This window comes from Dipodomys spectabilis, unplaced genomic scaffold (genome assembly GCF_019054845.1).
Source record: "Dipodomys spectabilis isolate Male_0828 unplaced genomic scaffold, ASM1905484v1 ptg000032l, whole genome shotgun sequence".
In the NCBI taxonomy this organism is placed as follows: Eukaryota; Metazoa; Chordata; class Mammalia; order Rodentia; family Heteromyidae; genus Dipodomys; species Dipodomys spectabilis.
Genome location: NW_024870709.1, coordinates 30,153,508 through 30,180,286, shown reverse-complemented (window position 1 = coordinate 30,180,286; position 26,779 = coordinate 30,153,508). Strand labels below are relative to the sequence as shown.

The 26,779-nt window shown below is 37.2% G+C and overlaps 1 protein-coding gene across 1 annotated transcript in view; it reads left to right on the top strand.

Moving 5' to 3' along the window:
* Window positions 1-3,113: 3,113 nt before the first annotated feature.
* Myh15 (myosin heavy chain 15) overlaps window positions 3,114-26,779 on the top strand; it is a 111,943-nt gene continuing 88,277 nt past the window's right edge. Inside the window, 11 exon segments of the mRNA XM_042676874.1 lie at window positions 3,114-3,206; window positions 4,801-4,907; window positions 7,154-7,297; window positions 8,967-9,123; window positions 9,733-9,760; window positions 10,799-10,892; window positions 12,833-12,925; window positions 16,019-16,082; window positions 16,176-16,271; window positions 20,687-20,790; window positions 22,595-22,733. Of these exon segments, the coding sequence (XP_042532808.1) occupies window positions 3,119-3,206; window positions 4,801-4,907; window positions 7,154-7,297; window positions 8,967-9,123; window positions 9,733-9,760; window positions 10,799-10,892; window positions 12,833-12,925; window positions 16,019-16,082; window positions 16,176-16,271; window positions 20,687-20,790; window positions 22,595-22,733 (1,114 nt within the window). The 5' untranslated portion in view covers window positions 3,114-3,118.

Here is a 26,779-nt window from a genome sequence, read left to right as displayed (position 1 = left end):
CAAAGGAATTCTTACCCTCACCAAATCCATTATGCTAAAGGACAAAAGAATATTCAATCTATTATTCTACACCCTGGGCCTACTGAATAATAAAGAGCATTTTTAAAGGTGTTTACAGAGTAATTGAGGCAGATGAGTTAACACAAAAATATAACTAGCATAAAAATAATTACTGGGGCTGGGAAGTTGGCTCAGTGGTAGAGCGCTTGCCTTGCATGCCTGAGGCCCTGGGTTCAATTCCTCAGCACCACATAAGCAAAAAGAAAAAAGCCGGAAGTGGTGCTGTGGCTCAAGTGGTGGAGCGCTAGCCTTGAGCTGAAGAGCTGAAGGACAGCGCCCAGGCCCAGAGTTCAGGCCCCACGACCGGACCCAAAAAAAAAAAATAATAATTACTGTACAAAAATAGATTGTATTCTTAAAATAACTACAGAAGCTATACTGAATGTAAAGGAAGCAACTTGTTATTGGTTTCCATAACTGTCCCTTTTTTGGTCATTAAACCTTCCAAGTTTTGGGATATGCCTCTGTTTCCAGTTTCTTCAGTTCATCCAGGCTGATAACATGATGCAACTGAGAGGTACTAACTTATTTCCTAACAAGGCTAGCTAGATTTTGACTAACTCTAGGCCAAGCTGAGAATCTCATACACAATTACCCATTCCATGTAAGAACTTTCCACTATATGCCTTTTCTTTGTTAACTGGGCTACTAAGTGCACCTGGAAATTGAATGATGTCAGTGCACACAAAAGACTGGTGGTTTATAATTCCCTGAAATGATGAACTGTAGAGGAGTACAAAATGAGCTGCAGATAGAACCACAAACAGAATGATGCAATGCAATGATTCTATTATACCTTTTTCTGAGACAGAAGTTTTGATAGTCTTGATGCTGACTAAATGCTCTGTGAATCATGGGCACAAGGAATCTGAGTTTTGTGGTTATGGAAAAGAGTAGCCTCGCTGTCAGTGTATAAATAGTGGTTACCAGTCACCAGTTCGCTTACAAGTGGAATATCAATGTGTGTCTATAAGAAAGTGTCACATTATGTCTGATGTCCTGGTTTAATTATTATTAGCAGTTCCTTTCACTCTCAGTATGAAAAAAATTCCAATTAGATGGTAGTTCTAAATGCTGCCATGAACCTGATGATTATAGAATACATTAGTAAACCAAACTCCTCAATGTCCATTTTAGAAATGAGGAATTCTGGGAGTATCCAGACAGCTGCTTCTGCTTCTTAAATACATAATACACATAGAAATTCATGTTGATCTAATACATCAAAATATAATTACCTCTCAAAATTTAGATCATTTTTTTTCCTCAAATAACTACTACAGATTGATGTTCATCTATATTTTAATCTATCCTGCATGTATATACCTTCCTGCTGTATACTTTGCCTGCAAGGTGAATTTTTAAAATTCTTTTGAATATTTTCTCTTTAAATAAATCAACTATATTAGACTGTGAAATGTGTTATTCAATCAAGTTATAATATGACTTGAAATGGAAGAGATTTAGATGTCAGTAGGATTTGGGGTACTAATGAATGTAAGGGGAAGGTAAAGGAGGAGGAACAGATCCTCATCTTCAGTCAGGTGTCATTCAGCCATCTTTGTTTGTGTTGCTTCTATCGAAGATCTTTTCTCTTTTCCACTTTAGGATTGTATTCTGTATATACCCCTTTAAACTCAGTGGTATACATCATATCACTGAGTCCCCATACCAAGATACCATGATGAAAACATTAGATTAAGTACAATCAATACATTAGCTAATTGGCTACTTCATTGTTAATCATATACAAGGAAGAAAGTGATCACAGTTGACTCTGGAGTAGACACAGTATAGTACTTTTAGTTCAAGTGTAGGAAGGAGCTGAGCTAAACAAATTTGATTTGCTCTCTCCCTTCTCATCTATAAATGGGGCTGCAAATATTTGTCTTGCCTATTTGAGTGTACAGAAAGCCCTTTTTTAAAAAAAAGTAGAATGATCTTTCAATTGTGATCATGATGGTCCACTTGTCCATTTCTCCTCCTCCATGTTAGCAAATGTAAAGTACGAAAGTTAAAGACAATTCTATAAAGTATTTGGTGTAGAGTATGTGTTCATACAATTTAGCCTTACTTATATGCCTGGAAACACAGTCTTTCCACTACTTGCGTGAGCAAATGAAATCTTTTTTTATTTTTTTTATTGTGAAAATACTGTACAGAGGGGTTACAATTGCATGAGCAAGGTAATGAGCAAAGGAAATCCTTTACTCACACTTGCTCCACTCCCTTCACCTCACAACTAGCTTCTCACTTTCAGCCTCAAGTTCCTTACTCATGCCTTTGACACCTGCCTACATGCCTATTTGTGCAGTTTTGTAAACTATATTCTCCATTCACTCACAACTCTACAAGAATTCTTAAGTTTTTACTACTTTATACTCCAGTGTTGAACATCGATCTGAACAAGTTCTCTTGATGTCCTCTTCTTCTGACGATGATGATCAATCTGTATGCTGGGAGCATCAAAATACCTCTAAGTCACTCTTCCAGTTCTATCAAGGGACTTCGTGTCTACAACTTGACATTTCTGTCTAGTTCCTTAGGCCACCTGCCCAGCTCGGAACTCTGTGACTCATGGTCATGTTTTGACTTTTACCAGCCCTAAGCATTTTGGGGTTCCTCCACAAAACATTAGTAAAAATTTTATTTTAGAATCATATTGGTTTCAAGATAAATACAATTTTAGGCTACCACTTTTATATATCATTAATAGTTTATTTTTTCTCCTGATTTTGAAGAGCTTGTTACATCTTCATAGGTCCCTGAAAGCACTGCTGGCCCTAAGCACTCTGCCTTCCAGTGCTAGTGGTAACTTGGATTTGTCAGAGCCAGATGATCTTAACTCCAGTTTTCGCATAAACATGGCACATGACAAGAAGAAAGAGCACAGACAGATTAAAATGACCCATTATTGGTCTATTGTGATTGGTTTCTCTCTTTAAGGACTCATACCTCAATTCATTCCACCTGTGCCTTTGTTTTTCAGAGTGAACTACCCTGTCAAACATATCCTTTTACGTTGGGTCTTTCTTTTTCTTTCTTTTTTTTTTTAAGAATGGATCTACCAGAGTTTGGAGAAGCTGCAACTTTCCTCAGAAGAAGTGAGGCTGACTTGCTTCTGCTATCAGCCACGGACTTTGATGGTAAGACACATAAAGTAGTTGCTGGCCACAATATATTGCTTTAAGGTGGCAACTAACTTGGAGCCTAACTTATTGGTTTGAGGTACAATTGGTCTCTATAAAGTTCTGACTTAATTGTTAAGGAGCTCAGAGTGTCCAGGCTAGAAATGAAGTTTTCAAGAAAGAAGAAGATGGCTGGGAGGCAGTCCAGGCTTGGACCTTGCTTACATGGCCTTCAGACAAGGATTCTCCTCCAAGAATCACTATTATGAAATATTCATAGTCCCCTCTATCTCCTGGACTAGACATGAGGTTGAACAATGTGAGAATAAAGAAAGAAGAAGAACTGAGAAGTCTAGAGAAAGAGAATTTGTTTCTGGCTCAGTTCAGATGTTTTAAAAATTGGAATTTGGCACTCTGGCGGTCTCTGGGTCAGTGGGGTCACTCAGCTCACAGGAAAGGACAGATAATTAATTGGGAGACTTGCTCACTGTGATCCAAAATTTCTTGGTAATTACAGGCAAGGGCAAAGGTTAACAAAGACTTAGCCTCAAGCAAATGGTCAAACTCTACATTAAACTATTAAGTAAATGATACTCCCCTCTCACCCCGCCCCAAACTTAATTGCATGCTTGTGCTGCATCGCCAGTCTCTGTGAGCTTAACAGAGATTTAGAAGTCATATCACAGTGTGATCTTATACCAGGTGACCTATGTTCCTTAATTCCAAATTATTTAATAAGTCCCATAAAAACTAGCTGTTGTCCTAGTACACAGAATTTTTAGTCAACCCTAGACTTTAATAGGACCAACTAGAATTTAAACCAGTCATGGAAGTCCTTCACAGACTAACTCAGTCCTGGTTCTATTCCCAGTTTCAGTCATTGGATTCCATTAATGTGATTGGATTTTAGAATTACTACTTATAATCTATCAAATCAAATACAATAGCAGAGCAATCCCTGAGGGCAGAGCTGGTCCTGCAGAGGCTTAGCCCAGGTAGTTAGATAACAAAAGACAAGATTATAATTGTGGTGCTGGGGAGGGAGGGAAATCAAAATGGGTCAAAGCATTAAAGATAGTTGGATGATTCATTCAGTAGATTCAAAACTATAAATAGTTACTTAAAATATAGAAATTTAAATTACTATTTTTAAAACAATATTTCTTATAAAAATGTTCCTGTAGCCAGGTGCCAGTGGTGCATGCCTGTAATCCTAGCTACACAGGAGGCTAAGACTTGAGGATAGCCATTTCAAGCCAGTCAGGGCAGAAAAGTCAGTGAGGCTCTTATCTCCAATCAACCACTCAGAAAAAGCTAGAAGTGATTCTGTGACTCAAGTGGTAGAGCACTAGCCTTGAGTGCAAAGAAGCTTAGGGACAGTGCCCAGACTCTGAGTTTTAAAAAAACAAAAACAAAAAACATGTTCCTATAGCCAAAAGATGAATCTCATCAAACGTTGTTCATCTCTCTGGGCAATGGAGGTTGAAGTATTGTAACTTCCTGTGATGGTGACTCCAAGTTGACAAGCAGACTTTTCAGATATGAGATTATATCCATCATATGAAAGCACCCAATGGATATTTCTATATTATAATCCATATTTTCTCTTTAGAGGAGAAGAAATGCTGGATTCCTGATGAGAAATATGCTTATATTGAGGTTGAGGTTAAAGGGAGTGAAGCTGATGGAAAAATAATTGTAGAGACTAAAGATGGAAAGGTAATGGAATCCTTATTTCACTTGAGAATGTTTATGTTACCTGTTTAATTAAACCATTAAACATGTTTTTTCTAATATTTTCATTAAACACACTAGGAGATATGACTGACACTTATCTTTAAATTTTTTTAAAATTATCTTTAGTTGTGGAAAGAAGTTTCCATTTAACAAAGCAGCTTTAGAATACAATATATCTTGGCCTTCTTAACATTCTCATCCATTCCCTACATACCACTTCTCTCACCATTTTTTTTTTTTTTTTTTTTGTTAGTCATGGGGCTTGAACTCAGGGAATGTGCTCTGTGAGTGAACTTTTTTTGGCTCATGGCTAGTGATCTACCACTTTGAAACACAGCTCCACTTCCAGTTTTCAGTGGTTAATTGGAGATAAGAGTCTCAGACTTTCCTGCCTGCGCTGGATTGGAACTACAGTCCTTAAATCTCAGCCTCTTATGTAGCTAGGAATATAGGCATGAGTCACCTTAAGGATGTTCCTCCACTTACCCTCCAAGATTTAATGAATAATACTCAATAACCAAAGCCAAATAATTGCAGTAGCAAATATCATTGGCTCTAGAACTCAGTCATTTCCACTTTCATAAGTTTTGAGTTCTTTATTTTAAAGGTGCTGTTTTGAGTGACTATGACTTATAAACATGTCTATCAAGCTGTGTTTGTAAGATCAAGACAGAGATATGATTTGAATAAAATAGCATTTTCTCTAGATGCAAGAAATGGGAGCAATGTCTGGTTATATGAAATCCTAGAGGAAGTGATTACAGATTTGGAAAAGGCCTTGAATTTCAGTATTAGAAGGAGGTTATCTATGATCACGGAAAGAGAAGATTAATTAGGCCAAGTGCTGGACCATAAAATGGTAGAGTAGTCTTGTGCTGGTAACTCTCACAGTAATCCTAGATACTCAGGAGGCTGAGATCTTTCCTTTTATCTTGTAGCACCAGAAATTGAACCAAGCATGTTACATGTGCTAGGCAAATACTGCACTACTAAACTACATTCTAAATCCTTCCCAACTTAAAAAAAACTATTGAGAGGACATTTATATAACATTTACTTTGACTCTTTAAAGTGTCTGTTTTAATAGGTTCCAAAAACAATCAGCAAACTCCACCTGAATGCATACCCACAATGACCTAAACACTATCTCAATAATAGGCTACACCTGTGTATTATTCCATACTTCACATTTCCATACTGGAGGGAAGCAGTCAACATTTCAACAAATAAACCATTAGAGGACATAAGTCATATTCCAAGCCATAACATTTTTGTCCATGGTTCACAAAACCCATGTCTGCATTATGATACATTTTCACTAATTTAATATAATAGCTTCAAATAGCTTCCAATATTATTCAAATATCCAAGTCCAAAGTCTCATATGAGACTCCAAATGAACCCTTTCCAGCTGTGAATCCTTGTTAAACCAAACCCAAAACAAAACAAAAAAAGTTACATACTTCCAAGATAGAATGAACATTCCTATTCCAAAGGAAATATAAGCAAGTAATTATGGATAAATATTAGCTTACAGCAGACTAACAATCCAAGTCTGGCATCATGCGCTTATTGTAGTGGAAGATTGGCACTGTGTTAGTCAACTTATGTCACCACAAGTATCTGACATAATCAACCTAATGAAAAGATTTATTTTGGTTCACATTTAGAGGTTCCAGTTCAGTATTTGTTGGATCTATTGTTATGGGTCTTGTGGAAAGCAACTCAGTTATAATTGTAGTATCACATAACAGAGAAAAACCCACATTTCTCATAGCCAGAAGACAAAAGAGAATCTGGAAGCTGCTGAGCCCTACAGTCCCCTTCATCCGTATTTCACTAAGCACTTAAAGACTTTGCAAAGTTTTTTAATAGGCTTTATCTGTTAGAGATCAGGTTCTATGTGTCTTAATAGCACCATTCTGGAATCCAGTCCTCTAACTCATGGGCCTTTGAAAGACACCCAAGATCCAAAACTTGGGGCCACAAGGCCTCTGGCAGTCCCACCTCTTTGGCTTTGATGTAGCAAAAAATATTAAGTTTTCTTAAGCTCCTGGCCAAAAGAGGGCTTTGGTAGGAGGAACATCTGTTTCTTCCAGGAAAAGTGGCTTATTCTGGCCCTATTCCCTAAGAAAGCATCCCTTTCTGACTTTGAATATTATTTCCAGTGCATGGATAAAAAAAATAAGCATACGGAGAGAATTGATTAATTTTCTTCCTTTCTGCAGTGTCTGAGTGTCAAAGAGGACAAAATTCAGAAGACAAATCCTGCAAAGTTTGATGTGATTGAGGACTTGGCAATGCTGGCTCCCCTCAATGAAGCATCTATGCTGCACACCCTGAAGAGACGCTATGAACACTGGATGATCTATGTGTGTATAGCTGGTTTACTGGAAAAGCACCATGCTAGCACTCATATTTTGTAATGTTCCAACCTCTCTTGGGTGAAATATTACATTCAATGGCGGCATACTCACATAGAAACAGTCTTTGAGGAACATTTATAAGGGAGACTTACCTTGAATTTCCCTAATCTCATTTGTCAGTATTCATATCCCTTCACACAAGTTGCTATGCTAAATAAAAAACAGGAAACTTGGAACTTGATAGACCAGTGTTCAAATGCTCGCTCTGTTACTTGTTAGTTAAGGTTCTTGATTCCTTAAAGTTATTGTTTCCTAGTGGAAAATATATTTCAGATGTTTCTTTTTTTCTTTCTTTTGTTTCAGTTTTGTGAAAAGGTAGGAGAAACAGGTCAAGTTTGTATTTGCACATAAGTACACAACATTTATGTGCTCATATACACAGACCTGAAGAGAGATAGATATGCAATTCTTAAGCACCTTGCAAGGCAGAGATTACAGTATTAAAAAACAGAGATTACAGTATTACAAAAGAAAATAAGCAGAGGCCCCAAAGTATTGCTGTGTTTATGATAGCCATTGAATCTTGATTATTAGAGAGTTTCTGCATCATCTTCACCATTAAATAATGAGCTCCTTCAAGGCATAATAGGTTTCTGTCATGCTTTTCCTTCTTAGAACTGGAGTTTGAAACCAGGGCTTCTTACTTGTTATACAGGTACTCTTTCACTTAATCCAAACCCCTAGCCATATTTGGTTTTGTTGCTTTTAAGATAGTGTCTCATTTTCTTCCTGGTCAAGTATACTACTTCATCTTCCTAGCTATGCTTCCCATTATATCTGGGATGGCAAGCACATACATCTGTGCCAAGCTTTTCCTGTTGAGGAAAGTTAAGGGGTCATCTTCAGACCTTTCATTTTATTACATCTGAAGAGACTTTAGTTCCCCAAATAATAAAACATTCACTATCTCTGAGCATTAGGATCTAAACATGTCACTTATGGAGACAGAAGGATCATTACTAGAGGCTAGGTTTGACAAGAGTTATCAAGACTCTCCTCTTAAAAACAAGCCAGGCATGGTAGTAACATTCTTTATTCCCAAGTACTCTGAAGGCATTATGGATTGAGGCCAGCCCAGAAAAAGATAACTCAAGACCCCACCTGAAAAACCAACTAAAAGCAAAGGTTTTGGTGGCATAGCTCAAGTAGTTAGCACTTGGGTCCTCAGTACTACAAACAAACAAATAAAAAAGGGAGAAAGAAACATCAGTTGGAGAGCCACAACTCAACCACTTCAATAATGGAGAGGCATGCACTGAACTATTTATTCTCTTTAATGTTCTAAATGACACTTTTCTAATCTTAGGTAAAAATTCCCTTTTGACCTCAAATTACTGATGACTAGCTACCAAAAATTCCTTGAGACCTGCTCTTCTGTGTCATTTTCTTCTAAAGTTATGTAAACTAGGACTATTGGTAGACAGCAGATCTCTCAGGAAAGGGGGGGTAATCCCCAGTCTCGAGGTGGTGAGACCTGGTTTTCTCTCCTAGTTAAAGGTCTCTTCTTTAAAGAGTTGAAAAGCTCTCCTCTTTTGTGTTCTGTTGTAAATATTCACTAGAATGTTACTTGATCAGCTCCAGCTGACAACTAGAATATTTTCTTATATTTCTTTAGACGTATTCAGGTATCTTCTGTGTGACCATAAACCCTTACAAGTGGCTTCCTGTGTATCAAAAAGACGTTGTGGCTGCCTATAAAGGGAAGAGGCCATCCGAGGTTCCGCCCCACATCTTTGCTGTTGCTGAAAATGCCTTTCAGGAGATGCTTCTCAGTAAGGAACTGCCCTAGAGAATGAAGAGTAAAAAAGATATGATCTACATTTTCTCAATGTCAGTGAGATACACTTAAATACTATGAGCTGAGCATGGCCTTCACAATCAGCTAATCTCAAACCTTCCATTTCCTTTTGCATAAAATGTGAGCCAAATTGTGCAGGGTTGTTGAGACAATTAACACATACTTCTGAGAAAAATAATGTATTTACAGTGCTGGGCTGGTGGCTGGTCCAGAGTAAGCCTTCTGTAACTACTGGCTTTTGCTTTCACAAAATATCTGCTATATTGTTTGACCCAAAGAAGTTATTTTATAGCTATTATTGTATAATAATTATTTAAAAGGCTTAAAAAGGTAAAAGTCACAACGTTTAGTTACCATTTATATAGAGATTTATATGTTTTAATGACAGATAAATATATATGTTCTCATGATGCACATAGAGAAATCTATTTTATCCTGTGCTATCTAAAGGGAATATTTTAGTAACTGTAAATAAAACAATTCCTTTCCCTTGTATCTAAAGCCAAGCTATAGGTAAGGAAATTTTGAATACTCATACTAATACATAAATATCTAACATTCTAGCTATTTTTTTCCTTTGTAGACCGAGAGAATCAGTCCTTACTTTTCACGTAAGTGTTTGCCTTAAATTTTCTTTTTGGCCTGCAGGAAGTTTCAATGGAAACAGACATCTACATCCCTTTGAAAAAATTTAACTGTGACATTTTTGAGCTGTTTGCTCTCTAAATGCCAAATACATTTTAGACAAGAATAAGATAATCAGCAACTTTTCATAATGCTTTAGTCAGTGATTGCTCCAAACCATGTTGGCAGGTAGTTTGCCCCCCATGATTTTAGGGCAGCTTTAGAAACCACAGTGCATGAGCTCAAGCAAGAACTTTTTGGTAAAGGAAATTTCACTCTCCCACGTGAATACTTCAAAGGCATTTGGGATTGCTGATTAAACATAGAACCTAAAAGCCAAATGAAAAAGACCAAGGATTTATTTCTGGCAAAAGAAATGTAGAGGCCATTCTGTTTCAGATTTGGGAAGATTGTGTTGTAGTAATATTAATTACTTTCATTAGAGATTAAGTAAGCTTTGAGGAGAAAAAAAAGATGGTGAAAAGCAAAGAAGAAAAGAGATTCAATGGTACCTCTATTGGAAATTAATGTTGATGGAAAGAACATTGGTAGAGCAGGTGACTTTCAACAGATGGCTGATACTCAATAGTCAAGTATGTACATCCTTGGCCTTCATTTGCAAGGTTGATTCTATCTTACTGATTGGTTCTCCATTGGCTTGTGTTCTCGCTGAGTGATCAAAGGCCTTAGAATCATAGAACTGGATGGTAGAGTTCAGCCTTTGGTAGCAGGTCAAGACTAATTTGTAAAGATTTTTTTTTCAATTTGTAAAGTTTTATACAGATAAAAGCAGGTCTTATCTGATGATGTTTTAGGAGATGAGTCTAAGAATTCACCACTGGGTATGCCTATGTTAAAAATTTCCTGGTTAACAAAGGCAAAGAGGAAGCTTATAGCACAACTGTCTTTTGCAATGATTGCTATGTCTTTTTCCAAGAAAAGAATAGGGTTTGGTGTACTTACTTAACTTTCATTAAATTGATCATGAGAATCAGTTAACTGTATCATTGAAATTCAAACCACAGGGGAGAATCTGGTGCTGGGAAGACTGTGAATTCCAAATTTGTTCTCCAGTATTTCACTACCACTATAGCCATGAGTGAATCCAGGAAAAAGCCAGTAAGTATTATATTCCATTCTGGGGGAAAATGAGGTAGACCAGTCTTAAGAGGAATAAGGATGTAGAAACACAATGAATAACTTGAATGGTGTTGAAAAAGTCTTATTTTCTGTCTGTCCTTTGCTCAAGAGAGAACCATCAGTTCTCTAATCTAATAATTTGAAAACAGTGTAACTTCAGATCAGCTTCAAGGGCCAGATTTGTTTATTAAAGTTGCATCCTCAGTATTGAAAGACCTTCTTAAAAATTAAGGTTATCAATACCTTTAATGGCCACTGTTGACATTTTGTTATCTCTTCAGGTATGATGTAGTGTCATATTCTTACAAAGATGTTCCAATGCTTCCACTCTCCTCATATTCCTATATTACATCTTAACAACCCAATAGTCATACTCTGAAATTTAATCATAGTTTTTGTTCTGTAAAACTTTTCTTTCTCTCTGTGTGTAACATTGTTGTCCTTGGTAATTTTAAATTTTACTTACTTTATTTAGCTCCATAAAGAATTAGTAGGCTCTCATAATAATTTGAAAACACTAGACTGTGAAAATTGAAATATAAATAGAATTTTGTAATATGGAGTGAAACTACAAATTAATGAGTTATTGAGCTGTTCAGACTTCTATAACTGACATTGTTATTTTTCAGTTTGATCCTGGATGTTGCCTGGTAGTTTTGCTAATAAGAGCTATATCAAATATTAAAAAAATAAAAAAGAACTACATCAAAATAGACATTGGCATCAAGTTTTAACCATACAATGCTTCCTCTTCAAACATCACATTCTAGATTTTGATTGATTTCTTTAGGTTTCATTTTGTTCTTATTCCCTACATAAAACTTTCTCTAGGTTTTATTATACTTTATAATTAAGTACATAAAACTCTGTATTGCTATGTGTTTAAGGTTTAGTCATTACTGTTGTTTGTTTTTTCATCTGAATTGGTTGGTCTAGCTACTCAGTCTTATGATACATAGATTTCTGTGGGAATCTTTGCTCACATAGCACTTTTACTGCTTAAAGCAGGCCCAAATTATTTACAAGGCTAATGACATTTGTATGTATATATACATAGAGAAGATAGATAGACAGATGGATAAATAGATATGGTTAAACACCATAAAGCAATGTTGGAGAATAAATAGAAAACTACAATCATGATTTAATGTGGCTGTTTGTTAGTTGGTCATCATTCTGTCTCATTCTGAGATGACAACCTTTTAGTCTCATAGCTCTAATTGTGTATAATTTCATTTTGATAAATGTATTAAAGTCACTACTTGTTGTAACAGTCTAGATTACTTAGGAATTTTATTTTTTATATTTTTTTATTTTTTTATTTTATTTTATTTGTGAACATAGTGTACAGAGGGGTTACAATTACATGGGCAAGATAATGCATACATTTCTTACCAAGCATTGCAGCCTCCTCCTTTGTTTACCCTTCACCTCCCTTCCCAGCCTCCCCCCTCCCCCCCCCACCCAATCCTCCCCCCCCTCTCCCCCCCACCGACATTGTAAAGCTCCTTTTTGACATGACAATTTGTACTTCTCATTGTTGCAACAGGTTTAGGAATTTTAGTAGATGGAAAAATGTAACTTAATGAAGCCAAGAGTCTTGGTAGAAGTTTCTTGGTATAAGAATTTCATGGGAAGAAAGAAATATAGCATTATCTATCTGATGTTTATTTTGTCAAACAGCCATTTTCTTTTCAATCAATTAGTAATGAATTAATTACAAACTAAATAGTTTGCCTATATATTCGCAGGAGAATCAGTCTCTCATCCACTTGATTTTCTGAACTTTAATTCCAAAATAATATTTGAAAGCAGCTTTGGGGTACTGCTTATTGAAGGAAAAATGAGGATGGAATTGAGGGCTTCACAAGATGGAATTCAGGTAAAAATCAGCTGTATTTATTTTTCATGAATTTCAGGGGACTTTAGAAGATCAAATCACACAAGTGAATCCTATCTTGGAAGCATTTGGAAATGCCCAAACTCTGAGAAATGATAACTCCTCTCGTTTTGTAAGTAACTTGATTTATCATAATATCAAAATCTTTAATTTTTAATTTTTTCAGTCTTTAATTATCAAACAATGCTAAAATTTATATCTGAACACATAGATATGGAAAAAAATCTATAATGTCAGCAAGGTGCTGGTGGCTCATGCCTATAATCTTAAGGTACTCAAAGGCTAAGATCTGAGGATCATGTTCAAAGCCAGCCCTGGCAGGAAAGTCCATGAGATGCTTATCTCCAATTAAACACCAAAAAAAAATTAAAAGTAGAGCTGTGGCTCAAGTGATAGAACACTAGCACAAAAGCTCAGGAACAGTCTCTAGGCCCTGAGTTTGAGCCTCAGAGCTAGCACACACAATGATTCTAGGATGTCAAAGAAGTTCTTTGTTTACATTCTATTGTTGGACTTCTCAAAAACATTTTCTTAAATCAACTACCTTTGAGACATCTATAGATACTATCTGAGATACTTCTATGTGATTAATTTCAGGAAGAATGTTTTTATCCTAACAGTTTCCAGTTTCTTTCCCTCCCAGCCCACCTAACAAATTATATAAACAAATTAATGCTTTATATCTTATTATACTTTGCAGATTTGAAATACTTTCACATAATTTCCTATCATTTTCATAAGTCAAGTTAGTAGGTATTTCCCATTTTCTTATTACAATTATTCTTCCCACTCTTGCTGATGGCCTCTCTCTTTCCCTATTTCACTAGGGATTTTTTTATTGAGAAAAGTATTTTTTGAATAGCTTTTGATAACCAGAAGGCCCAAATCCATTTTGTGCCCAGAATGAGTGTCAAGAGGCCACTATATAATTTATAGAGAAATCTGCAGAAGTCTTAAAGTCTGTGTCTCTGGGCATAATTAAATGATATCCTTATGCTGATCTGCCTAGTTTCCATCCAAAGCCCGAGAGCTGTTCCATCCTCACTCATATCTTCAATATTGGCTTTGTGACCTCAGCTGCTAATACTGGCTGATAAAATAGCTGCTAGATTTTTTTCTTAATGCGGAATCAAGCATGTTCTGATAAAATATGAAGGGCAGTAAGATGAAAGAAGCTAAATAGAAAAAATGAAAGTATGAAGAGAGTAAAAGACATTTTAAGAGAAAAAAATAAAATAATTTAAAAGGAAGAAAGGAAAGAACAAGTAGGATGAGAGATAAAGAAGAAGGAAACAAGGCGATTGAAACAAGCTAAGAATAAAGTTTGAAAGATAGAAGCAAATGAGAAAGTAAACAGAATTCCGAATGGAAGAAAGGAAGGCAGGAAGCAAGGGAGGAAGGGAGAGAGGGAGGGAGAAGAAAGAAAATGGGAAATTGGGTGTCAGTGGCTTAAGCCTGTAATCCTAGCTACTCAGAAGGCTGAGATATGAGGATGGAGGTTCAAATCTAGCCAGGCGGTATACTTTTTGAGACTTTTATCTACAATTAACCACCAAAAAACTGGAAGAGGCAAATCTGTTGTGGCTCAAAGTGGTAGGGTGCTAGCTTTGAGCAAAAGAACTCAGTGACAGTGCCCAGGCTTTGAGTTCAAGCCCCATGACCAACAAAAACAAGAACAAAAAAAAAGAAAGAAAAAAAGAAAAGAAAGGAAAACATAAAATGGTATCCAGTAATTCAAGTGAAATGTTTTCTATCAACACTATATGTATGTACATGTACATTTTAAATGGCTGTGCATTGGTGCATATTTACATACATGGTTATGTGTGTGTACTGTAGTTCCCATGGTCTTACTTTACTTTTCTTTTAGTTGTTTAAGATGTTTAATTTTTTTTTCTGTAAGAGTTAATTTTTGTTTTGATTTCTTCTTACTTATTTTTAATTTTTAAAACTTAGGATTCATTGCTAGTGTGGGGGTGCTCCTGTAAAAAAATTAAATATGTGTAATAGTGTATTTTGAGTAAGTTCATACCCTCTATTATATTTAACCCTGTTCCTTTCTCCTCTTTTAAAAAATCTTTGGTATGCTTCCTTATTCTTTTGTTTTTTCATTGTTGTTTGTTCTTGAGACAGAGTCTGACTATGTAGCCCATGTTAGCACTGGACTTATTGTGTAATCCAGGCTGTTGCAGAATTCATGATCCTTATGCCTCACCGTCTGGAGCTGTGAGGATTACCTCTGCATTCTTTCTTCCAGATTTTGACTTACTAGCTCATTCTGTGTGTGTGCAGTCATCTCTTTCACCTTCTAGGCTGCTGTCCTTCCCTAGCAATTTCCTTGCATGGACCAACATCTGCCAGGTTGCCCTCTGCTTAGATGTTGACTCCAACGTTCTCATCCTGCCCTCCAGCTGTCACTAAACAGACTTAAACAGTGCCTGGACATCTCTGGCAGACTTTCTGTCCTGCTCAATTTTGCCCTATGGCTTTGTGTCGAGAAGTGGACAAGGAGTACCATTGACTGTTTATACCTATGGGTGTGTGACATCACATTACCCCTTTTCTCGGAACCTCCTGACGTCTCTTGAACACTCATGAGCTAAGCCTGCTTTTCCCTGTGTTCTACAGGACTTTCATGATACGATGCTTATTTATCTTCTGTACTTACTTTTAGGCTTTATTTTTACTTTACTTGCTAGGCTGCAAAACAGTTGCTTTCCTTTTGATTTCCAAACATGCCAGATGTTCCTGTCTGAGAGTTGTCACAAAAGCCACTTACCCTGTACAATATATACTTCATGAGGATGGGGACCATACCTGAGTTTTCTTCTGTGGTACCTCCAGTGTCTAGCAGGTTTCCTGGATAGCAACAGATCCTCAGTGAATGAATATAGTAGACTGCTGAGTAGATATTCATTTTTAGACAAAATTATTGAGATCCAGAGAGATTTTATAGTGTAAACACATCTGTTTGAGAGTATACAGTTTGCAGAAGGCAGATATGGGCATAGATCTCAGGATCATGACTAATTCTAACAGCCAATCTAGCTCCCCCTATGCATTAACAGGTGCCATCTTATCTCAAGCCTATGTTGTATCTCATTTTTCAATCTTTTGGGAAAGTAGTCATGTGTTATATGTACAGTGAAACCATTACACCTATTTGGAAAGTTTGAATAGGAGACTGTGTTCTGCATCCACCTAGGGAAAATTCACCAGGCTGCACTTTGATGCCAGAGGCATGCTTTTATCTGCAGACATCGAGATCTGTGAGTAGCGATGCACTGTCTGACCCTTTTTCTTCTAAGTTTTCTAACTGAGTTTCTAACTAAGTCTGAATCTGTATTCATTTTTCCATCCAGATTTGCTTGAAAAATCTCGGGTGACATACCAGCAGCCAGGTGAAAGAAACTACCACATATTCTATCAAATTATAGCTGGAAGAAAAGAACTTCATGGTATGTATAAGGTTCTAGAACTGAGTGTTATTCTAGAACAAAAGAGAGAAAAGATCAGGGTCTACAAAATGCTATTTTAGTATATCTCTTGGCTAAATGTATTTTGTTAGATCTTGGAATAGCAAATGGCCATTGTTGGTGATACAATGGAGGGACAGGATAGATAGAATTAGGCAGATGTCAGATAATATTGTACTACCAGGCCTTGGCATAAAGAGCTGTGTGATATAAAATCACTGGGAGGGCACAACGCAAAGCTGATTAAGTTGCATTTGAGGTAACCCACTGAGAAGACTAAGGTTACCTGCCATGGGAGTGGGTATGGGCTGGGGTGTCAGATACAGACTAGCAAATGATTGGGTAATTTAAATTCAATATGGCGGTATTTTGACCACCTACACTTTAAAAAGTAGGAATCAAAAGTAGGAATCTACAAATTAGACAGTTATTTAAAGCCATAGGTGAATTAATGATGTGTAAGCAGTGACTACTTTTTCCAGCTAAACCTGGAATAGGTTTTCTCCTTCTGTTAGTAATGCATTATTATACATACTAGTGCATTTGTTATTTCATGATAAACAGTCTTATCATCATTTTTTGTGATGTTACTGGGATTTGAATACAAAGCTTTGTGCTTGCTAGGTGGGCACTCGACCACTTGTGCCAGGCCTCTAGGCCTTTTTGCTCTGGTTTATATATTTATTTAGAGACAAGTTCTCATTTGTTGCCTAGGCCAGCCTGTACAATCGTCTCTTACTTAAGTCTGTTATTAAATGTGTTCTGTTGTGATGAAGTTTTGTAAACTTTTTTTGCCTTGGTTGTCCTAGAAAGGCAATTTTCGTGATTTCATCCTCCCAAGTAGATTGAAGTGTAGGTGCGTATTATCATGGGATGAATCTTTTGAACTTTATTTTCCCAGGCTGGGTTTAAGGAATTGAGATATTCCTGATGTCTGCCTCCAGAAAACCAAGGTTTTTGGGGATGAGCCACTGGTTCCCTATAAATCTTAAAATTCTTGACATGGTCTGTTATGCTGTGCAGGACATCTTATATAAAGATCCTAATTTAGAAACCACAAATATTTAGGTTACCTCAAATATTTGGGAGATATTTTATAGTACACTGCTCTGAAAATTCAGGCATATCCTGAATTGATTCATCTTGCTGATAGTTTAGGGTTGCTCAAAATTGATTATTGTGCAATTGGTGACATCTGGTGGTATAAGATGGGTATTGTCAAGCTATTCTTTTTTAGCTTCTAATATCATTGGGAAACATTTTTTAAAATGATTAGGTAGGTGCTAGAGACTCACACCTGTAATCCTAGCTACTCAGTAGTCTGATATCTGAGGATCCCAGTTTGAAGCCAGCCTAGGCAGAAAAGTCTGTGAGACTTATCTTCAATAAACTACTCAGAAAAAGCTGGAAACAGCACTGTGGTTCAGATAGTAGAGTGCTAGCCTTGAGCAAAAGAAGCTCAGGGGCAGTGCCCAGACTCTGAGATCAAGACCCAGGATTAGAAAAAAGAAAAAAAATAGGTATTATTTCCATCCATGCTTGTAAAAGAAGAGTTTCACAATATTCTGAGGATTGCAATAGGATGGAACATCTTACAAAATGAAGATCATGCTTAGGTCTCCTAACTAACTCTATTTGTCTGTACTAGAAAAAATATTGGACATGGAAAAATCACAGAGTAGAAGTCCACTCATGGAAAAAGCTGAAAAAATTAAGCAATGTGTTGCATTGGAGCCAGAGTTAAGCAATGAATTTTAGTGTAAGAAAATGTTTTATTTTTTTTAAATGGTGATGGTAGTGGGCTTTGCTAGTCCAGTGCTTTACCACTTGAACTATAATTACAGCCTATGTTTCTCTAGTTATTCTTGAGACAGTGTCTTGCTTTTTGCCCAGGCTGGATTGGACAGCAACCCTCCTACTTATGTTTCTTACTATGGTTGGGATGATAGGCACACAACCACTATGTCCAGTTATTGTTTGAGATGGGGTTCTACTAACTTATTTCTGCTTCCTGAGTAGTTAGGAAATAGGGAATTCAGGTCTGGCCCCGCAATCTTGGCCACATGGTGGATGGTAGGGTCTGGCATCTTTTCTTCATGGTGGGGGAGGTGAAGCCCCCCCCTTCTCCGCCTCCCGGGTGATGGGCACACCTGAAACTCTGGAGACAGGGTTGGGTACTTGGATTGATAGGTTACTAAACCTATCAGTTCAGTGCCCAGGACTGGGAGTTTCCTGTGACCCTGGACCCTGCCTGACCCTATTTAGACCTGTACCAGCTCCGGTGCCATTCCTCAATGCCACTTGTGTCCTTATTTGTGTCCTATCTCCTGTCTCCTGTCTCTTATCTGGTCACCATAGCATCCCAATTTAGAATTGGTTTGTTGGTATTGTTTTTGTTCTTTCTTTCCTTTCTGGCCTTCATGGCTCATTTTCCTAACTGTGAAGTATATTTGCTGGCTGCTGGTCTTTGAGACAGGAGTCCGGCATGCAGTTTCTGGCCTTTTAATAAAGACTCCAACATTTGACCTCCCAAAATGTGGCCTCTCTGTTTTCTCACCTTACAACAATAGGTGTGAGCCATCAGTGCTCTGCAGGTTTTTAAATGTTCTGTCCACACAAAAATGTGTGTGTCAGGTAATGATCAAAAGTATTAGATGGGTTAAGTCATTTTGCACATATATGCCTTAAGAAATACCAGGTACATTTTTATGCATCTATCCATATCAAAACATCATGTTGTACAACGTAAATATGATTATTTTTCAATTAACGAGTAATAAAATCATTTAAAATAAAATTAAATGTATTATGTTTGCCATTGCTTGAGCTTTATTGAAGGATGACTGACATAAAATCAATGACATACTTTTGAACTGACAATTGGTGTTGGAATATGAGTATATGTGAGAAGCCATTACCACAATCAAAAGAATGCACACATTCGAAACGTTTCCTTTGAATCTTTTGTGATTCCTCCATCTTGTCCTCATTGTCTGCAAAGCCATTGCTAATATGCATTTTGTCATTTTAGTTTAGGTTGTATTTTCTGTAATTTTTTTGTTGTTGTTGGTGGTGGTCATGGGGCTTGGTGAACTCTGGGCCTGGGCACTGTCTCTCAGCCCTTCAGCTCAAGGATGGCGCTCTACCACTTGAGCCACAACTCCATTTCCTGTTTTCTGGTGGTATATTGGAGATAAGAGTCTCACGGACTTTCCTGTCTAGGCTGGCTTTGAACCGTGATCCTCAGATGTCAGCCTCCTGAGTAGCTAGGATTTATAGGTGTGAGCCACTGACATCCAGCATGTTTTCTATAATTTGATAATATAGACTCATACTTTGTGCATTCTTTTGGTCTGGCTGATTTCAGTGTGCATAATTATGGTGAGATTCTTTTATTCTGGAATTCATACTTTGGGGATTGTATGAATATGCAACAATTTTGTTTACTGATTCAACTGGTGAGGACACGTAGCTTCTTACCAAATAAAGTTGATGTATACATTCATGTAAGCCTAATTCCTTCTGTTCTGAGATTTGCTTTTCAACATAGCAGATAATTCATTTCCATGAGGAGTAAACAGTAAAAAAGACCAGCATAAAAACATTTTTCTGGGAATAAATGGGCAATAGGAAGTTAATGAATTCTGCCATTGTTGATGTGCTGTTGACAGCCTACCTTGGGTCCGGTCTGTATTATGTTTCCTGATGAAGTGAATCACATCAGGAGTCTTAGAGTTGCTGATTTGTGGATCCCTGGAAAGACAGACCCAGACTCTGAAGTGGGAGAATGTGATATGATAGGTTACACTCCTAATGCTTATTAGGTATTGACACCAGGGTCAGGCTGCCTTTGAAGCTCAGGTCTGATCAGGTCTGATCTACTTTTAATTTCACAAAAGGTTTTCTTTTTCTTCCCTTCCTTCCTTCCTTCCTTCCTTCCTTCCTTCCTTCCTTCCTTCCTTCCTTCCTTCTCTCTCTCTCTCTCTCTCTCTTTCTTTCTCTTTCTTTTTTTGTCTTTTGGCCCTCATCCAAGTTTTGATAACATACATTATAGGCTTATTTGTGTTGTGATATTTTGTTTGGTTTTGGGTTTCCTTTGTCTTCCCTCTACTTCCTCTCCCCCCTCCCACCCCTCCACCCCCAATTCATGTTGTGGCAGTTGAATTTGCTTTTGGATTTGGTCAGCCTGGTCTTCTCTTGAGAGGCATTACCACTTGACTGACAAGTCAATAGAAAGCAAAAGTTGATTTACAGGTTTGGATCTAGAAGATGGATTTTACTTTGGCTTGTTTACAAGTATGCTATAAGCTGTGAAGTAAACTGTGAACATTGGTCAATTATTTTCTCAGGCTTTGTACATTTCTCTAATGATGTTTAATGATTGTTTTCCACTGTAGACATGCTCCTGGTGTCAGCGAATACCTCTGACTTTCACATTTGTTCCTGTGGGGTAGCTGCTTTGGAGAGCAGGGATGATGCTGAGCAATTGCTGGCTACAGAAGTAAGGCTTGTTAGCTGTCAAATCGAAGTCTGGTGATAACCATAAATTGGTTCAAGAAAGCATCCTAAAGCTTTGTTCTTAAAGGACTTGAAGAATGACTTTGCTCCCTCTAGTGGTAGAAGTCTGCTTTCATCCAAAATTGACTTGTACTGTAAAAGTATGAATTGTCAGAGTTCTTTTGGAATCATAGAAAAGGAGAAAGAAATTTCAACACAATGGCAAATTCTTTGTTTAGTGTTTACTTCTACAATCTTTTTTATTCCTTTTTTTTTTTTTTTTTGCCAGTACTGGGGCTTAACCTCAGGGCCCTGGCCACTGTCTCTGAGCTTCTTTTGCTAAAGGCTAGCACTCTACCGCTTGAACTACTGCACCACTTCTGGCTTTTTCTGTTTATGTGGTACTGAGGAATCCAAACCCAGGGCTAGGCAAGCACTTTACCACTAAGCCACCTTCCCAGTCTATTTCTACAATCTTTATGTTTTTAATTTATTTATGGTTCCTCTGTGTGGTTATTGTGATGTTGTTATTTTAAAAATTCATAGAAGTAACCCCTCTGTACAGTATTTGCACAATAAAAGAAAAACAGCTCAAATAGGCATAATAGGTAAATTTACATAATTGTATATTACATATTATTATAAAGGTATATCAGCAATTACCTATAATAATGTCCAAGTAGTGACTTTTTCCTTTTTTACTAAATAAACTTATTTTACTTTGGATGGATAAAAAAATTCATAGAATACCACATATGTTATTTGACCTACCATTTTTTAAAAAAATTCTATTATTACAAACTTTTCACAAAACTTTTAAGCAGATATTCAGTATTTTATCAGACATTTGTCTTATGGCTTACTGTGTCATTTTCCTTTTGTTAGTTTAAATACTTCAGTTCCCTTCACTCCTGCGGATATCTTTGTAGGTAAATATTATTTCTGTGTATCAGGCTCAATTCTTAAAACTGAAATAACTAAGTAAAGAGTACGCGTTTTTTAATTGTATATGAATATGATACGTATTCTAAGACAATCCACAGAACGGTTGCCACTCTCCTGAGGTGTATGGGAATGCCTGTCTTATGGAAATGATTCTGTGGTGACATGGTTTTACTTGAGCACTTCCTCTTAGCAGACTTGGAATTGCACATGCTTGGAATAAAATCAGGGGATCCTATGGGATCACAGGAACAACTCATTCAGCAGATGTTGTCTGCCATAATCATAAAAGGCAAAGTAGTTGACCTCATAGAGCCAATTAGGGATCTGTTGCTGGAAAGGAGGAGAATTAGAAGCAGGGTATTGAATGCAAGCTCTGACACCACTGGCCATGGGACCACACAAGTCTTGTGGCTTCATGGTTCTCTTTTATTTGTTTTTTGTTTTTTTGGGGGGGGTCTGGTCATGGGGTCTGAACTCTGGGCCTGGGCGCTGTCTCTCAGCTCTTCAGCTCAAGGCTAGCGCTCTACCACTTGAGCCACAGCGCCACTTCCGGCTTTTTTCTTTTTTCTTATGTGGTGCTGAGGAATCGAACCCAGGACCTTGAGCATGCAAGGCCAAGCGCTCTACCATTGAGCCACCTTCCCAGCCCCCGGTTCTCTCTTTTAAAAGGATAAGCAGACTACTGGTGACCAAGTGGTAACCAAGTGCTCTCACTCTGTGGTCTATGGAGTGCAAACTCTTATTCCTGCCAGTCTCCACTTTAGTGAAGGATACTTCATATATGTGTCACACAGTAAGTGGGCGGGGACTTAGTGCTAACAGTAGGCAAAAGAAGACATAGTCATCTGTTTCTCCTTCCACAGCAAGCCATGGACAGCTTGGGCTTTCTTCCTGATGAGAAGTGTGCACTCTATAAGCTCATTGGAGCCATCATGCATTTGGGAAACATGAAATTTAAACAGAAACCCAGAGAAGAGCAACTGGAAGCAGATGGCACAGAAAGTAAGAATTTGCAGACATGGCTTACTATTCTGTTAAAAAAAAAGTCCCTGGCTTTTTTTTTTTTTGCAGTTAATCTGATCTCTTGGTTTTTTCTTGGTTTTTTAAAAACATAGAAGTTAGTCAATGTGGTGTCCCCCTGTTGCTCTTCACAATAAGAAACGCATCTCAGTTAATAATTGACAAGAACAGTGATTTTCACTTGGTTGAAAAGCAAGTTTGATGAAAACATAGTCTGTCTGCCTTTAGCACATGCCCTATTGAGGAAAGCAAGAGATGGGAGAAAATTATCATTGGGTGTGATGAGTATCATACTGGAGGTGTGAACAAACACCCTTGGAATTTCAAAGGCAATGTAAACTCATTAGGATGAAACTTTTTCCTGTTGTTTTCCCCATATATATAATATACATATTATTTATTCTTTGTAAAATTATTTTGCCTGGAACTCAGAGACCTTGGGCTCACTTAGCTTGCTTGCTGATGCCTGGTACTTAAGCCATATCTCCAGCCTGACTTTTTGCTGGTTATTTTGGTTTGGAGTGGAATCTTGGGGACTTTTCTACCTAGTCCTGGCTTTCAATTTTGATCCTCCAGATCTCTGCCTCATGAGTAGAAAAATAAATATTCTTTGTGTATTGTTCTACTTTTCAGATTTTCTCAATTTGACTAATCTAGATACCTGAAGCAAACAGAATAATATATTTCCACCTTTCATTTCCAGTTTATTTTATGGGTAGAGCACCAGGTGTGCAAGCAAAGCCAAGCAAATATGAGGCCCTGAATTCAAATCCCAGTATTGCTGGGGAGGATAGGGATGAGAGGAAGAAAGGCATAAGAACACTGTAATAAAAAGGCTTGTTTCAGCCAGGCACTGGTGGCTCACGCCTATAATGGTAGCTATTCATGAGGCTGAGATCTGAGGATCACGGTTGAAAGCCAGCCTGGTCAGGAAAGTCCGTGAGACTCTTATCTCCAATTAACCACCAAGAAAACTGGAAGTGGTGCTGTGGTAGAGCACTAGCCTTGAGCTGAAGAGCTGAGGGACAAGGCCCACCAGGCCCAGAGTTCAAGCTCCACAACTGGAAAAAAAAAAAAAGAAAAAGAAAAAGAAAAAGGTTTGTTTCATGCTTTTCTGTATGTTAGAATCACCTGGGTAACCTGATATGTCTGGAGAGTCTCAAATCCTAATCTGTTTTAGTGAGTTTACTTGAAGGTCTCTTCTTTACTCTTCAGACTATTCTGAGACACAGTGTTTGAGAACTACTGCTCTAACTAAATGTTACCTCTCCCATATAAGATCATGCTGCTTAATTAAGATCTATGGTAAAGCCCTAATTAAAATCAATATGTTCATTCACAAGATCTTGAGGGAACTGATTTTTTTTTTTGTGGGAATCTCATAAAGCCACTCTGGTAACACCATGAAAATGTTTGTACAGACAGCGCTAAGTTTATAGTAGCATTAGTAACACAGATTGACATTCATGTATTGATTTACATGACTTTTTTTACACCATTGTTGTAGGACTTTTTAACATTTAGGAAAAATGAAGTAAGTTTCTTTCTTGGCACATGACAACTATTATTTTCTCATAACTTCAAGAAAAAAACTAAAGTAAATATGTAATGAAGGTGGCTTAGTGGGAGAGTGCATGCATGAGGCCCTGGGTTCGATTCCTCAGCACCACATAAGCAGAAAGAGCTGAGAGTGACACTGTGGCTCAAGTGATAGAGCACTAGCCTTGAGCTGAAGAGCTGAGGGACAGCGCCCAGGCCCAGAGTTCAGGCCTCACAACCACCAACAACAAAAAAGTGATTATAATGTAAGTCTTCACTATAAATTGAAAGTATATCAGTTCTGTCTAAATGTTCAGTGCTCTCTAGAGTAGGTAAGAAATCATCTGTGACATTGGTACTACTTCTCTCAAAACTTAAAGTGAGATACAGAGAGTTTGGGTTTGCTTTGTAGGAAAATTGATTAAAAGGATTAAACCTAATAGTGGAAAAAGAATGCATAAAACCTGTCTTGACACAGGAAGTTATTCTTTAGGATTGTTATAAACTGTGTGATCCATCAGAATGCTTCTAAACTTAAAAAATAATCAAGTGCTTCTCCATTTTTTATTTTTATTTTTTGGCCTGGACACATGCTATGGAATTGTTCATTTTTCATTTGGTCAATTACTATTTGTCTTCATTCATATTGGCCAGGTACATTTTTATTTCTTCTTCTCTTTGAGCTCTTTTCATATGGGTTTAAATGCTTTCTAGTCTCTTACAATTCAAAGTCTATAACGCTGACCCAGTAGTTTCAATTTGAAAAAAAATCCATGTTGTAGTTTCTAACCCTGGCATGTTTAGCAGCTGCATCTCAACCTAGAACAGACATGCTTGAGCTCTCTTTCTCTCTCTCTTTCTCTCCCTCTCTCTCTCTCTCTCTGGGTATATGTGTGTGTGTGTGTGTGTGTCTACCTCTTTCTCTCTCTCTTTCTCTCTTTGATTTTCCAATTGTTTCCCTTTGCATTTTGAAAGGATTCATAGCAACCAAATACCCAAACCATTACCAGTGCAGATTAACTACCATAAACTATGGACATAACCTGAAAGAATGTATTTATAAAATACATTGATTTTACTTTATGAGCACATCAAACACTTAAAAGCTTCTTAACTCTCTGCAAATGTTGTGAAAACCTACAGAATGGATATTGATACTGTTAAGGCAAATGACATTGGTGTTGTTATAATTGTTTTTGCTTTATTCCTTTTTGTACTTTTTTCTTTTTTAATGTAAAGGTGATGTACGGAGGAATTAGTTACCTAAGTCAGTAATGAGTACATTTAGTTTTGAACAGCGTCACCCCTCCCTCATTTCCTCCCAGATTTTCCCCACCTGACCCCTAGCCCCCAAGTTGTATAGTTCATTTCCAGCATAGTGTCTAGTGAGCGTGACTGCTGAATGAGTTCACTCTTTGTCCCACTGTTTCTGTGCTTCCCCTTTCCCTCTTCTAATCAGAAAACCTTACCTACAAGACAAAGGGTACAGAAATAAAAAACAGCAACAAAAGGGGGAAAAGACAGAAGAAAAAAAAAGAAAAACAGAACTGCAAACAGTACAATAAAAACTCTCTTGTTTCCATTTCTTGGAATTTGTTTTGATAAGCATCATTTTTGATAAGCACATTTTGTTTTGATAAGCACATTAAGCCCTTGCAAACCACTCCTAAGAATATCCTCCTTTGGTCTCACCATGTGCATGTTTAGAGTCCTGTTTAATTTATCATGTCCAAATGGAATGTTTTTTTGTCTTTTACTATCCATTGTGTTTACTTTATAGGCACATTCTAATTATTTCAAATGAGGGAAACCATGCAGCCTATGTTTGTTTGGTTCTGGCTTACTTAGCTTAAATATTTTTTTCCCAAGTCTTTTCATTTCCTTATGAATGGGTAAATGCCATTCTTTCTGGTGGAAGCATATTTTATTTCTTCGTGGTAATTATGCTCTAGAAAACTCCCTCCCTCTCTCCCTCTCTCCCTCTGTCTGTCTCTGTTTTTCTGTGTGTGTGTGTGTGTGTGTGTGTGTGTGAGAGAGAGAGAGAGAGAGAGAGAGAGAGAGACAGAGACAGAGACAGAGACAGAAAGTGAAGAAACATTGCATTACCTTCTATGTAAGACATTTTGAAGATTTACTATGTCAGATATATACGTATTTCAGGACTAATTTAAAACAGAAGACACAGAAGAGAGTTTCCAGATGAATGTGATATTCATTTTGTTCAATACCTGAAATAATGGACAATTTGAAATATGCTCACAATCTTTTGCCTGTAGCATTCTTTTCTGGTATAGTCACTTTTTAACCTCTAATATGATGTATGACTGCTTACATTTTCCTCTGGCATTTATTCTTTTTTACATCTTTCATGGAATAGGCTTATGGGGTGTATGTAGAGCAATTGGGCAGCAGAGGGAACTATGGAGTAAAATGACAGGAAAAATTAGGGTTTATGATAGTTAACAGGCAAAGTAACCTGACTTCCATAG